Below are 15,656 nucleotides of genomic sequence, written 5' to 3'. Positions count from 1 at the left end.
AAAATAAGCTTAAAAGTCCTTTTTTCCCTCAACACTTAAATTTTTCTCTAGATTAATACAGAATGCTGTCAGTGAGGTAAGATCTGAAGACAATTAAGTATACCTGAATACATTCCTTTTTTTTTCTAGATTAGAATTATTAAGTCAGGCAGTGATAGTGCACACCTTTCATCCCAGCACTGATCCCAGGAACAGTTGGATCTCTGAGTATAAGGCTAGCCTGATTCAGGATAGCAAGAGAGCAGGCCCTGGGGTTATGAGAACAGGAGAGCTGGCCCTGCCCCTCACCTACTGTGGCACTTGTGAGAGCAAGCCCTGCACCTCGCCTGAAGAGGTGACCCTGAGCCTGAGAATAGCTGGTCCAGCAACTTGTCTTCCATGTACTAGTGTGGACAAGGAAGAGATGCTCTCCCCAAACCTCTCTCCTTGCCACCTGTGTGGTAGGCAGAAGAGCTGTCCCCAGGGTCATGAGAGACAGAGAGCTGGCCCTGCCCCCTCACTGGCTGCAACACTCTGGAGAGTGGGCCTTGCACCTCACCTGGGCAGCACAGTAGAAGTGGCCCTGATAGTGTGGGTACAGGTGACCTGAAGACATGAGAGCTGGAGCGCTAGCTCTACTACTTGCTAGTTGCAGCATTGGATGAGCTAGCCAGGGTAATGCTGTAGAGCTAGTCTCAGATGGTGTGGACGCAGGAGAGCTGGCCCCAGCTCAGATACTTCCCAGGTCCAGATTCAGGGCTTTGAGTTGGCCTACCCCAATATCTAACCCATCTATGAATTGCTGGAGAACATGAAGGGGCTGGTTCTATAGATCCAGAGCTGTAGGATCTTCATGACACAGGGCAAAAACAGGATATCCAAAAGGCATCCCAGTGAGGTTCCAGCATTGATAGAGTAGCAGAAGCCAGAGGCCTCAAACCAGATCAATGACTCATTGCAATGAACATTTGCAAGCAAAGAAATGTAGACAAAAAGGTATACTGTGACAGACTATAGCTTCCACAATGAGATTATTTTTCTTTTTGGGGGAAGTTGCAAGGGCAGAGGCAGGTACAAGGGGCTGGAGAGATGAATGGGATTGGAGTGCATATTGTAAAATTCATAAAGAACCAATAAAAAGAATATATATATATTTCCAGACTTATAAAAAAAGGGAAAACTTCACAGTCATAAGGTTTTGGAGTATATTAATTCACCTGTGAAATAAAAAGAAAACCACATGAAAGTGTGGAAGGACTCAGCTTTGGCTATATTTTAGTTTGCCAAATAAAAAGCATGAAAATACACATAGTACTATTGTACAGCATCATCATTACTGATAAAAATAAAGACCTTTTCCACCTTAATTCTAAGGAGAAGTAAAGACATACTCTTAGAAAACGATTCTGCTCACCAGTGAACCTTCTGTTACTTTATCAGAACAAGGTGTCCCTGCCGTTTGCATTTGGCAGTCAAGTAGAAGTGTTTTTTCAGCGGCTCAAAGACTTACATTTTGTTAACACTGGTCTCCATCCCACTAAGGCTGAGTCAGCAAGCCAAATTGATTTGACTATTTTGTTAAAATTTATGAGTCAATTAATTTATGCGAAGTTATAATTTGGTGGGGGAAAATTAAATTAACACAATTACTTGAAAAGACTTAAGAACTGCTTGTTTTAAACAAAACAGTTTATGTAACAGTCCTAGAGAAACAATGGATGGTGCAATAATGTAGTAACATTAATAAATTAGTCAATTGCCTACTCAAAGCATGGCCTTGCTTTTTCAGATGCTTTCTTCTGAGGTAGAGTGTATCAGCTGACAGGCGATTCAAGCAGCTATTAGGTTTCCAGAATTCAATTTCCACCAGGTCTATAACTGTCTTGTAGAGGAAACTTTGGCCTACTCAGGCAGCAAGATAATGCTTTGTGTTTAACTTTGCCCTTTTACTACCTGAATAGGTAGAATGGTAAACTTATAAACATCTTTCTTATCTTTAATGTTTAAAATGACATGTGGTTTCCCTTCTATATACATCCAATTAGCAGTTTTACAATATGTCTTTTTATAGCTTCAGGATAATAGTTAATATATTCTGTCTTTCTTTTCCTTGAAGTTCTGGGAATCAAACAAAGCCTTGCACACGGTAGGCAAGTGTCCTCACCTGTATTCTGCTTACAGGCCTTACCTTTGCTGTCTCTGTTTGCTGCAAATCTATCTCAGGCTGCAGATGTCTGAAGGCTGACCAGGTACAATTTGAATCTTTTGTTATTGAAAATGGGAGTTTAGTTTCACCAAGCATGCTGCAATCAGAACTCTGCTAATGCTGAGCAGCCAGAATATAATAACTGGGAGTAACATGAGTAGAATAAGTCACATGATACTAACTTTTCCTGTTCACTGAGAAATGGGCTGGAGAAGAAGCTTTCAGCTGCACATCTGGGTCCTAGAAGGGCAGATCTCAAGTATAACCAAAGATAACTGGAAAAAAAAAAACCATATCATATGAAACAGAAAGGTGGGACCTTCTACTTAAATGTGGAACTTAAATCTCAGTGGAAATTTGAAGGCATGGGGTAAACAAACAAACAAAAAATAGTCATGCTCCCTGGTACAAGCACAGACTAAGTTCTACACAGGGTGAGCTAGAATTAACAAAATGAAAAGAGCTACCTTGGGCCCAGCAGCTCCAATCTAGCCTTACAGATGTGACGGTTCTTCAGAGCTCTTCAGGGTAGTGATTATTACAGCATTAAGAAGGAGGAAATCTCCTCTCAGGAATCTCAATAATTCGGTAAAATAAATTGACACTAACAGATTAATAGGAAGGAAGCTATCATGCATATACACAAATGCCCCATAAACTATGAGAGTCAAAGAAGGAGATTAAGATTTTAGAACACCTTTGACTACAGAAAGGAATAGGAATTGAGGTTTTGGGGAGATAGGTGATGAGGTTGTTTTTGAGGGTAAGAGGGCAGCAGTGTGGTGAACAATGGGTATTTTGCCATGGAGGTTTCGGTGATAAAAGTCATGTTGGAGTGACCCTTCAGAATAGGTGACTGGGGTCCAACAGACATGGCATACCTTCAGCCTCTCCTCTGGTGTTAATGTTCCTTAGTGCTGGGATTCCTAGAGAGACTTACACAATTGTTTCCTTTTGGGAACTCTATCTTCAGGTAGGAAGAACTTCAGAGAAAGCTCCTCTCTGCAGTTTTTTTTTTTTTTTAAATGGGGAATGAAGAGTGAGGTAATATTTTTCAGAGAGGCGTTAGTTTTCCTTTAAAGTATTCAACAAGTCCGAATCCCATAGTTTGAGGTAGGATTTTTCTTTTCTTTTTTTTTAAAAGACATGTTCTCCTGTATCTCATGCTGGCCCTCCTGGAGGACTGAATTTGATAGAACTTCCCATCTTCCTGCCCCCACTTCCTAGCGCTGTGAATACTTCCAAATGAGTATATATTGATTAGTGATCTTGTTTTATTGTTTATGTATATTTGCCTTTATGCTTTGTATGTAAACCATATGTGTGCCTGGCACCCAAGGAGGCCAGCGAAGGTTTAGGATCCTCTAGAACTGGAGTTATTCATGGTTGTAAGCTGCCTTGTTGGATGCTGGGTGTTGGGATCTGTAAGCAGGCCAGTCCCTAAGGGACCTGACAAACGGGGCATCAGGCGTCTATGAGGTCACCTATGGACCACCTGCACATACTCTGGGTCACCCTATAAGAAAACTGTACCACCTCCTTCCTATCTCTCTCTCTCTCTCTCTCTCTCTCTCTTTCCTACCCTGCCCAGGGATGGTCTCTGTGACCCCCTCCCATTTCCCTTAATAAAACCTACGTGGAACCAGTAGCTGGGCATGATTTATGAACCCACCTTCTAACTCCGCTGCACAATCCTAACATGGGGGGGGGGGGGACCAAAACCAAGTCCTCTGCAGGAACAGCAAGGTGCTCTTAAGTGCTCAGCCGCCTCTCCAGAACCTAACATGTCTATTTTAAATCAGTCTCCCCCTTTTTACAGATGGCAATCCAGCTGGGCACCGCGTGTATGCAGAGGCCAGAAGAGGGCGTCAGATTCCCTGGAACTGGAGTTATGACATTTGTGAGCTGTATGGTGGGCGTGGGTGGCGGGACTCCAACCTGGGTCCTCTGGATCTAAACTGCAGAGCCACCTCTCCAGCCCCGTTATTTCTGGAGGTTTCTGAAACACGTAAATAGATTCACAAACACATGTACCCACGCACCTTGATAAGCTTGAGGGAAAGATAAGATTCAACCTCAGGCAGTCACCTTAAGGCTTCTAAGGTGCAGATTTTTCCTTCTTGGCATAGACACAGTCTGAAAAATAAGTCAAATTTTCCTTCCATTTGTTTCGAAATGCACTGTTTCGTAAAATAGTTAAAACACTGTTAGCAAACTTGGCTTTCTTAGCAATCCATCCAAAAACACTTTGCTCTCCAGGATATGGCAGCGGTAGCTGGGAAGGGCACGATCTCTGGAGGCTTTTTTTTTTTTTTCTTCTCTCCTTCGAGACAGAGTTTTTCGGTGTAGCCTTGGCTGTCCTGGATTCCCTTTGTAGACCAGACTGGCCTCGAACTCACAGAGATCAGCCTGCCTCTACCTACCGGAGTACTGGGATCACCTACACCGGGCTTGTTTTTTTTTTTTTTTTTTTGAGGTGGGGTTCTCTTGGAAGAGAGCCAAAGTCTTTGAAAGTATTACGCTAAGGCTGTAGAAACAGGAAGTATCAAAAGAGTTACTGATGACAGCATCACCTCCCGTTATTAGGAGGAATATTAGCCATGGGAATGCACTTTCCCTTCCCAAACGCTCGTCCTCCCTTCGCCCCGGGCCTCCGGCGTCTGTTTATCCGGCCTGTGCTGCGTAGGAGGTTTCCTCACGTAACGGCCTCGTGTGAGCGCGGAAGACGCATTGCAGCAACCTCCTCGGAGACGACTGACTATATAGTCTTTCCTCTCATCTCGATGATCCTCTTTGTGACCTTTGGAACAACTCGGGAGTCGGAGGGTTCCGTACCAACAGTCCTCCCGGACGATAGAGGGCGGTGCAGAGGGACGCCGCCCAATTGTGCGGGCGCGAGGAGAGCGCATGCGCACTCGATGGTGCGCGGCCGCCAGCGAGCGCCGCGGCGACCGGGCGGGAGCGCCGGCGCGTGCGCGTGCGCGGCCGTGGTCTCCGCGCTCCCTGGCTCTCCCAGTCTGCGAGCGGCTGTGAAAGCGCCGCACCGGCGGCTGGGATGTTCCGAAAGGCCCGGCGGGTGAACGTGCGCAAGCGGAATGATTCGGAGGAGGAGGAGCGGGAGCGCGATGAGGAGCAGGAGCCGCCGCCGCTGCTGCCGCCGCCGGCCTCAGGCGAAGAGCCCTGCCCTGGCGGTGGCGACCGGCCCCCCGCGGGAGAGTCGCTGCTGGGCCCCGGGCCGCCGCCGCCCTCCGCGCACACCCTGGGCCTCGGAGCCGAGGCCGGGGGCGGCATCCCTAGCGGCTCGGAGCCTGGCAACGGGCTGAAGCCGCGTAAGAGGCCTCGCGAGAACAAAGAGGTGCCCAGGGCCAGCCTGCTCAGCTTCCAGGACGAGGAGGAAGGTAAGCCCCCGCCGGGCCCACGCGGACCCCGAACCCGTGCTCGTCCGAGCGCCGCGCTCCCTCCCCCGGCCCCAGCCTTCCGCTCGGCCTGGGGACGCGCTCCCGCGCTGCCACCAGCCGGGTCTACGCCGGCCGGTGGTTCCCTCCTCTGGGTGCCAGAGCTCTGATGAGCCATCCTGAGTGGAAGTGAAGGCCTGCTCCTGCCCTGCCTCTTTGCTACCCTGCGAGTTGCAGACTGCGGTCCCTCAGTTAACTGCCCGCGCCTAGTCATCTGCAGGCCTCTCTGTACGGCGGCTTGTTGGCGTCTCAGTTTAGGCATCCTTGACCAACGAGGCCGGATTGTTGAAGAGGAGAACCAAAACGGGCTGGGAACAGATCTGGAGCTGCAGCCCTGGTTCCGAGTGACCTTGATCCAATCAGTCCCTTGCTGTCGTCTCTACAGTCCCTTGCTGTGGAAGTAAATGGGTGGAGACCAGGCTGCAGGGATTTAGATTTCTGATCTTTTAAAAGAATGTTAAATATTTTTACTTGTATATCAGTATCATGTTAATGAAAAATTTACTAAAGCATTTCGTCATGATTTAAAAATGCTTTCGTGTTTCTAGAAAGGTGGGTGGTTAATCTTAGAACTCCCTGCTATTTTGTTTAAAGAAAGAGGTACAGGCCAGGTTTTAAGTTTGATGATATATGGGCAGTTTGGTGTAGTGTTTTGTTCTTGACTTGGATTTTCAAATCAAAGACGAGGGATAAGTCACTCAAATTTAGTTTTGCAAAATGATTTACTTTAGGCATAGTCTTAAAATAACTGTCGTTGTGACTAATTATTCAGACTTGGCAGAACTTTGTAACTTTGGGTATATTGTTTTAGCGTTCTTAATTAAATATTTTAAGGAAACATTCTGAATATTTTTTTTCTTCTGGATAGATGAAATAAACCAAAATTTAACAAATTTGTTAAAAATTAACAAATTGTGAAGTTTCTTGGGCTACTCATTAACATTTTCAAATTTTTCATTTAATTTCTGGAATTGATAGCAGTTTTGGTTTTTTGTTTGTTTGTTTTTTGAGACAGTCCTTATGGATAGCCCTGGCTGTCCTGGAACTCACTCTGTAAACCAGGCTGAGTTTGAATTCAGAGATCCACCTGGCAGTATCAGTTTTTGAGTCTATGATAGACTGAAATAAAATTTAAATTTTGTAATGATTTTTGTGTGTGAAAGTATTTTGTGAGAGTTAAAGCAGCATGAAAGCATGGGGAAGGGAAAACATTTTCTGAGTTTGTTGGCTACAGACTTTATTTCATTTCTTTTAAGAAAATGAAGAAGTTTTCAAAGTAAAGAAATCAAGTTACAGCAAAAAGATAGTTAAATTGCTTAAGAAAGAATATAAAGAAGATCTTGAAAAATCAAGGATCAAGACAGAACTCAACACAGCAGCTGATAGTAAGTATTAGATAATCCTTTCAAGTGACTGACAAATGAGAGCTCTTTCCCACAGTGCTTTGCAGTATATATTGTGAACTCATTCTGCTGACCAGTGTCCACATTAAAATTGCATTACAGTTCTATACATTTTTTTCACACGTTAAAAAAAAGGGGTGGATTGTTGCTCCTGAATTCTTGCTAATGTAGAGACTGTTATGTGGAGAAGGGGAAAGAATTTTCTTTTCAACTCTAGAGACAGACTATGGAAAGTTCCTGTACTGCTGTTTTACAGAGACAGGCTTTCAGTTCCTTTGGTAGTAGTTCCATATTGAAAATAGCCTAGAGAATGCTGTTACTGCTAGTACTCAGCAGCCTTATCTGATGCTTCAGGAGACCAGGTATTTGTTGTCCAAAACTCAAGTTGAAATCTTTTCCCTCACTTCACTTTTTCTCTTTTGCTGGAGGCAAACATTCTACCAATAAGCCAGGTCCAAAGTTTAAAATGTTTCAAGCAGTTATTCTATACGGTTAATGAACGCATTCCCTTTAAGATACTGTCATGCAAATGTTTCAGAGAAATCTTTATCCAATAGACTTAAAGAGAGTATTTCTTTAAGTTCTCAGCTACAGGCATGATATGAGTAAGAATGCTATTATAGCTTAAATTTACAATGTAGTAATGGAGACTATTATGTAAATATTCAACAAAAGTGTTGGCAGAATGTCCAGTGAGTAGTCCAGAAGATAACTACACATTTTCATAGAAAAGTAGGATGTGAAGTTGTACAGTTGTTGATTAGAATCCCTAAAATAAGAGAAGGTGTGGGAATATCACCAAGGATTAACAGCCAAGTACATTTGACTAGCCCTTTCTGAAGTAAATGGTTTAGTGTTTAGATGTGAAAGACAAGTTGTTGACAGGTTGTAAAGGATGGCTGAAATGCAGTAAGGGGTTTAGAGTTGCAGCATTTAGGGGCTTGCCAAGATATCATAGGATAAAAAGCTTTTGAAACTAACCTAGCATTACTAGGTATCATGAATTGGAATCCTAAAACAGTTGAAACTTGCTGGCCAACTTTGATCATTAATAGTGCCTTTAGTAAGTTAAATAAGATTGATAATTTTTTCTGGCTCTGGGAAATTGTTGGTGGGTTAAAAGTGGTTGCTGTTGCAAGGCATCGTTGGCCCATGCCTTTAATCCTTGCACTTGGAGGCATAAGCAGGCAGATCTCTGAGTCTGAGGGCAGTGTGGTCTACAGAGTGAATTCTAGGATAGCCAGGGGCTACATAGAGAAGCACTGTTGTTAGGGGAGGGTTGCTGTATAGGTAGGAGATGTAGAAACTGGCTTATTTGAGAGCCATTACTAGGAAAAATTGATGTGCTTCATGTATGCTTTTGCCGTTAGTTGAAGCTTTGTGCCAGGGTAAATGGAAACTTGTGTGTTATGTTTTGGTGTAGGGAAGGCAGGAAGCAGGAAGAGAAGAGTACTTTTAGGGGAACTTAACTATTTTTGCATCTTGGAAACTGCTCCATTTTGCTCCGTTGTTGATGAGAACTAACATGTGCAGTGAAATAATGCTCAGAAGGTCACAAAGTCGAAATTAAGAAAGGCCCGGTGGTGTGTTTACCACTGTTGGGTTCAGAGTTGAAGTGAATACAAAGTTTTTAAAGCTGTCTTTTGTGATCTTCTTGTCTTCTGCTGTCAGTGGGTTCTGATACTCATCAGGGACTTTCTTGTTCTCCCAGAGGTAGGACCTCTGTTGGTATGTATCATAGATTGTCATTGCTGTTATGAAGTGACAGTTCTAGAAGCGTTAACACATCATCTAGAACTCTGTATCTGTAGGTACTTAGGTAGGCAAAGATGAACTAACTTCAAACAAAAGCAGCATTGACGAAAACCTTGGCTTTGTGGCATTCCTAACTTAATGGACTCTTGTTGAGACAGGTTCTTACTATACATACGACAGGCTGGCCTCAAACTTACATAGGCAAGGGTAACCTTGAATTTGGATCGTCTTGCTTCTATCTCCTCACAGATGTGAGCCACCATACCCAGTTCATGCGGTTCTGGGAATCAAACCTAGAGCTTCAGGCACTCAAATAATAACTGAGCTACCCCTCAGCTTCATAGGTATAGTCCTGTAGCCCTAAACCATGTTAACTTAGTGTTGCTATGGAGAAATGCTAAAAGGACAACATGGCCACTAATAAAAGTGCTAAGTTGTCACCATGCTTTGCCCTCGTAATGTGCTCAGTCACAATTGAGTGTATGTGAACTTAGTGGAATCTTGAAATTTACTGAAATTCCCTAAAGACAGATTTTGTTTGGAGATGATATTTACAATAACAAGTTCCACTTATTAAGCTATATTTGCTAGTTATTTTTTTTCCTCTTCCCACCTGAATTTGCCCTTTGTAGAACTCAGCATTTGTATTAAGTTTGAGGTATAGTACTGGAAGAAAAAAATACAGATGTCTGTGTATTAAACTAGTTCTTTATATATACATTATAAATTATATATAAATAAATATATAACATGCCCATGTATAGTAACTTTTCTTTCACCTGAGAACCGTCTGGGGTTGTTTAGCCCTATATACCCATTAAGATTCCAGTTTAAAAAAAAAATGACAGAAAATAACAAATGTTGATAATATGAAGAAACTGGAGTATATATGCACTGTTGGAGAGTACGGTGAAAACGAATACTGTATGATTTGATATGATGTTATTCAATATTTAGACTAGTCAAAATTAAAAGCTGGGATAATGGCTGCCAGGGACTGAATAGAGGTAGGTCTGTCTGTCTATCTGTCTGTCTGTCTATGAGTGGCCAAGAAGACTCTGGAATGCCACTTGTGACACAATGTGAAAAGAAACAAAACCTAGTTCTTGAAGAGGGGCTGTGTACTCATTTATAGCATTCACAACAGCTGCACATGGAGCAGCAAGTCCTTCTGCAGATGAACAACTTGCTATGTAGTGTGCATGCATACAGTAGAATGCTGAAGCTTGGGAAGGAGAGTCTGACGGAGACTGTAATTGAATAATCTAGGGACTATATCAAAGCTAGTAATAACTGTCAGCAGATGCAGTATGATTCCGCTTACATAAGACAGAATAGTCAAAGACCAAAGTTACAGGGAGGGCTTCCAGGGACTGGGCAGAAGCAGACGTGGGGATGGGCAGCAGCTATTTTTGCCTCATAGGCTTAGATTCTCAGTTTATGGAAAAATGTATATGAGAAGTAATGGGAATGAGTGGTGGTGATGGTTACACAGTATTGTGACTATTTAACACTGAACTATACACTTTTTAAGATTTGTTTACAGTATACTGTCTGCATATGTGCCTGCAGGCCAGAAGAGGGCAGCAGATCTCATTAGAGATGGTGTATGAGCCACCATGTGGTTGCTGGGATTTGAACTCAGGTTCTTTGCAAGAACAGTCAGTGTTCTTAACCTCTGAGCCATCTCTCCAGCCCACACTTAAGTTTTTTAAAGTAAAGTAATTTAGAGAGAGAGTGTGTGCATGTGCGGGTGCTCCTGCATGTGCATGCATGCCACAGTGCATGTGGAGGTCAGAGGATAACTTGCAAGAGTTGGTTCTCCTTCTACCATATTGTTAGTGGAGATGAAACTCAGGTCATTGGGCTTGTAAGACACTTACCTTCTGAGCAATCTTCATATGGTTGATTTCAAGTTATGTGTATTCTACTTTACCACAGTAGTAAACTGCAAACAGTGATACAAGAACATTAAAATATCATTCTTCATAGAATCATTCACTGTGAGAGTGCATCAGATCTGTTTTCAGTCTGAAAAGCCACCACACAGAGAGGAGAAGGGCATAGGTAGGCTAAGGCCTGTGAGGTGGCTCAGTGGGTAAAGGTGTTCGTTGCCTGTCCACCTAATCAGCCCTGTGCAGTTCCACAGATAGAAGGAGAGAATTGACTCTTGAGGGTTGTCCTTTGATAACCTACATGTATTGCCACGGGACCATGTGCCCACACACATAAAAAGTAAATATTAAAATATTTTCTAATAAAAAGACAGGCACTTCTTCTAGCCACGTGACTGCACTGATTGTTAAAGCCTTAGGCTCCAGGGTATACTTAACGGGGAAGTGGGTGACTAGCAAGGTAAGGCAACACGTGGATGAACAGCACCCTTAGGAATCCCAAAGATGATGGTCTGAGTTTTCTCAGCACAGGGCTCTGCTGCATGAGGGAGAACACCGGGCTGATGAGGAGGTGATACTAACAGCTTGGGAAAGTGAAGCACTGGGGAAACCAAACCATCTCACCTTTTAGAATGAGGTTGTGCTCTACTCTTCAATGTATACTCATTGCTCCCGGAATGAACATTGTCACAGTCAGTGGTTCAAGGTCAGAATACTTGGATTTTCCTGGAACAAATGAAATTAGAGATTTAATTAGTTCTAAGTATTAAAAACCAAGGACAGTTTGTCACAGAGATGAACACTCATAGTGGGAATACAGTCTTAAGTAGCCTTCAGCTTAGACTTGAACTAATAATTTGAGAACTCTGTCTACATGTTTGAATGTGTCCGTTCCAGGGCTTCCTCTCTGTTTTATGCTTCAATATTGTTTGTGGCTTGTGAGCTCTATTGTCTGTCTCTGTTCTGGGCTCATATAACTACCAGGTTTTCTATGCTTCATGGGACATACAGGGTCAGGCTTGTACAGTGGAAATGTAGTTGTTGGCCTCTTCTCCCTGATGATGGGTAAAGTCAGATTTATTTGCTCATTCATCTGCCAGATATTTTGTCCTCAGTAGAAAAGTGTCTTGAATGAGTGTGGCATTTAGTGAAGCACTGATTTAAAGTGAAAAATCAAACAGTAAAGTGTGAGCAGGTGGTATAGACGTGGCTCGCCAGCTAAGAGCACCTACTGCCCTCACATAGGACCTGTGTTCAGTTTGCAGCACCTGTGTGGGGCAGCTTAAAACCGCCCGGAATGTCAGCCCCGGGGGCTCAGTGCCTCTGGCCTGAGGCCACCTGTATGTACTCAGTGCACGTGCCCACATGCAGACATTCACACCTGCGCACCTGAAAATAATACAAGTAAATTCTGACAAGCACTGTTACCAGTGAAGTTTCAGAGGAAGATCCTTATAAATTTTGATGAATTTACTAAATTTTTCACAAATTTAAATAAAATGCAATTGTATCCCTGTTTTTTCTGTGTAACCCTTATCCAAACCTGTGTACTGTGCTATTTCATATTTATGCTTGAGGTTATGTTTTGTTTTGACAGGGTTTCTCAGTATAGCCTTGGCTGTCCTGGACTCTCTTTGTAGACCAGGCTCACAGAGATCCACCTGCCTCTGCCTCCTAAGTGCTGGGATTAGAGGCCTGTGCAGTGGGTTTTTATGCTTGAGTTTTTAAGTATTAGAAATAATGTAAGTTTTAGTGGATTGAGCTTTAATTTAATAAGTGCCTTGATAGTTTGTGACTTTCTATTTTAAATATAATTTAATTGCTTTTTTCAAAATTCAGATGAGCAGCCTCTGGACAAGCCTTGTCATGTTAAGGACACAAATGAAGAAGATGGAGTCATCATTAGCGAGCATGCTGAAGATGAGATGGACATGGAGAGGGAGAGGGAGGAGGAAAGGCCAAAGGCTGGGGGTGCCTTTTCAAATGCTCTCTCTTCTCTGAATGTTCTTCGTCCAGGTGTGTGCTTACAAGTGTCTCTTAGAACTCAGCCCTCAGGGTGACTGAAAGGAGTGGTGTTTGTAGTTACGACATCTATTTAAAGCAGACTGTAGCTGCATTTGCAAATGTAGAAAATGAAAGAACCAGAAGTTTTCTGGTTTTCTCAAGTTTACTATTCCCTAAAAAAGTACTTTACAAATTATATGCGTGTGTGTTTATATATGGGTATGTTCATGTGAGTACATGAGGAGGTCTTTCTGGAGCTGGAGTTAGATACAGCTGGTTGTGAGCCATCCGATATGGATGACAGGAATCAAACAGTGTCTGAAGAGCAACCATCTCTCCAGCCTTCCTCAAGTGAAACTACTGGAATTCAAAGGAACACCGGATATGCAAAAGGTTTCTCTGACTCAGGCTGTTCCTCCTTTGACCCCTCCAGCTAAAGACTGTAACCCTTTTTACAATTGCTACAGTTGCTTTTATTTTTATATTTATACTTAGTTCCTTTATAGTTTCCTGTAGGAAATAGTTTGCAAATTTATACACTAGCTAATCAGTTTTAAAATCAGTGCTTAAAGTGGCTAAATTTAAGTTATGAAGAACTAATACTTATGTGTATAAACAATTGAAGATGCCCCTGCTGGGCTGGGGAAGTTGTGATTCAGTCTGTCCACCAGCATGTCAGTCAGTTGCATAGTGTAGGATGAGGCACTGGTAGCCAGTGGTAACTTCATGCTGACAAGCCTAACTTGGGTTATTCTACTCTTCCTGTATTCAAGAAAAAAGCTTCATACTACAGTTATTCATCTTTGTAATTTTTGTAATTTGTGTCCAGGAGAAATTCCAGATGCAGCTTTTATACATGCTGCAAGGAAAAAGCGCCAGATGGCCCGAGAACTGGGAGATTTCACTCCTCATGACAGTGAGCCTGGAAAAGGCCGCCTCGTCAGAGAGGATGAGAATGATGCCAGTGATGATGAAGATGATGATGAGAAACGTCGCATAGTTTTTTCTGTGAAAGAAAAGTCGCAAAGACAAAAAATTGCTGAGGAAATAGGTAATGCTATGAAATTTGCTGGCAAGCATGATGTATTGCAAATGTAATACAACACTGTAGCATTTACATTTTTGACTGCTTTGCCTAAGTCTGTAGCTGATACATATTCAACATTTCTTGGTAATCAGTATTAAATACTTTCTATACATATGTTTATATAATTCTCTTAAGTATTCTTAAGCAATGGATTTTGTGTTTTCCTTTATAGAGTTGAGGTCAACCTTAAAAGAAATTAAGAAAGCGAAGATTGTAAGCGTATTACTAAATACTGCTTTAGCTTTAAAAAAGGGTGTCATCATTAAAACAGGCAAAACCAGCTGGGCATGGTGGCACATGCCAGTAATCCCAGTACTAAGGAGGCAGAGGCAGATGGGTCTCAGTGCTTGAGGCCAGCCTGGTCTACAGAGCAAGTCCATGATAGCTAAGGCTACACAGAGAAACCCTGTCCAGAGGGGGGAAAAAAAACCGAAGTAAAACAAAGTCAGGAGTATGAAATGGCTCCAGATGGACATATTAGCAGGGTTAGTGCTTGTCATCAGCTCTATGAGCAACTTAGGATCTCTTCCATCTTGTTAGTGCATGTTGATTTTTTTTTTTTTTTTTGGTTATGGTTGCAGGTATCGAAGGCAGTGACGATGATGCATTAGTAACTGCAGAACAAGATGAAGAACTCAGCCGGTGGGAACAGGAGCAGATTAGAAAAGGAATTAATATCCCTCAGGTAAGAAGACTTAGACTTCAGAAATGAAAGAGAAGAAGTAGGGTTTTTGTTGTTGTTGTAGTTAATATTGAGTCTTTGCACTCATTCAAGAATCTAGTAAAAAAAAACAAAACTGGTGAGCAGTTACCTGTTCATGAGGTCTTTTAGAAGAATCAGCTTTGACTCTTGCTTTTTGTAGTCAGAATGGTGGACATGGTAGATGAATGTCCATTTGTTCAATCTAGTCTTTGAGCAGCAGGCTCTGGAAGCCCGTTACTAAGGCGCAGGTGAGAGTCAGAGGTGGTCCTGGGCCCAATGCTTATTGAGCAAGTTCTCCGGGTGGTTCTGGTACATGCAGAGTTTGAGAATGCTGCCTTGAAGCAAATGAAGGTTTTCGTTGTTGCGGTTTTAAGTTTGAAGCTCTGTTTCCCAGGCGTGCAAACTAAAAATACCTACTGAAGTAGTTCCCGCCATGCGTTTTGTAGCGGCATGGAGAAAGTTGCATGATATGAGCCTTTTTTTCTAGGGTTAGTTAGTGTTGGAAGCAAAGTATGGGGAAAGCCTTGGACTAGCTGCAAAGAGTCTTAGTTCTAAACTCTCATTCCCCTTTATTTTCTAACTAGGCAAGTCACTTATCCTGATAAAATATTACCTAGATCATAAATTTATTTTCATTCTAAACTCTGAGGAACAGTTTTTGAAAATCATTAGAAATAAAATCAGTGATTTTTACTAAGACCTAAGGATTTAGACAACTATGTTGATTTGGTTTTGAAAAATTCACTTATTTTAATTCCTGTTTGGGAACTGGGCATAAATTTGCTGCTGTTTTATTTGTATGTCTTTGTTCATAATGTTAAAGGTGTTTACTTATTTTTTAAAGTTTAGCTATTAGTTTTCTCATACATCCATTTCTTTTTAGGTTCAATCAAGCCAGCCCACTGAAGTGAATATGTACTACCAGAACACTTACCAGACAATGCCTTATGGTGCATCCTATGGCATACCTTACAGTTACACAGCCTATGGATCATCAGATGCCAAGCCTCAAAAAACAGATAATACAGTCCCTTTCAAAACTCCCAGTAATGAGATGGCTCCCGTTACTATTGATTTGGTAAAGAAACAGCTTAAAGACAGGTAGGGCAGATCAACTTCAACTTAAAGACCTGTCTGCTAGCTTTGTGGTCCCTCAGGCAACTGTAGTC

The 15,656-nt window shown here is 42.4% G+C and overlaps 1 protein-coding gene across 1 annotated transcript in view; it reads left to right on the top strand.

Annotated features, from left to right (window-relative positions):
• Positions 1 to 5,131: 5,131 nt before the first annotated feature.
• Positions 5,132 to 15,656, top strand: part of Paxbp1 (PAX3 and PAX7 binding protein 1) — a 28,702-nt gene continuing 18,177 nt past the window's right edge. The window contains exons 1-6 of the mRNA XM_021628562.2: positions 5,132 to 5,583; positions 6,897 to 7,025; positions 12,533 to 12,709; positions 13,527 to 13,748; positions 14,366 to 14,469; positions 15,371 to 15,588. Coding sequence (XP_021484237.1) covers positions 5,241 to 5,583; positions 6,897 to 7,025; positions 12,533 to 12,709; positions 13,527 to 13,748; positions 14,366 to 14,469; positions 15,371 to 15,588 — 1,193 coding nt within the window. The 5' untranslated portion in view covers positions 5,132 to 5,240. The remainder of the gene's footprint in view (positions 5,584 to 6,896; positions 7,026 to 12,532; positions 12,710 to 13,526; positions 13,749 to 14,365; positions 14,470 to 15,370; positions 15,589 to 15,656) is intronic.

This window comes from Meriones unguiculatus, chromosome 17 (genome assembly GCF_030254825.1).
Source record: "Meriones unguiculatus strain TT.TT164.6M chromosome 17, Bangor_MerUng_6.1, whole genome shotgun sequence".
NCBI classification, from domain to species: domain Eukaryota; kingdom Metazoa; phylum Chordata; class Mammalia; order Rodentia; family Muridae; genus Meriones; species Meriones unguiculatus.
The sequence above is the reverse complement of the archived record's forward strand: the minus strand, read 5'-3'. Positions and strand labels throughout refer to the sequence as shown.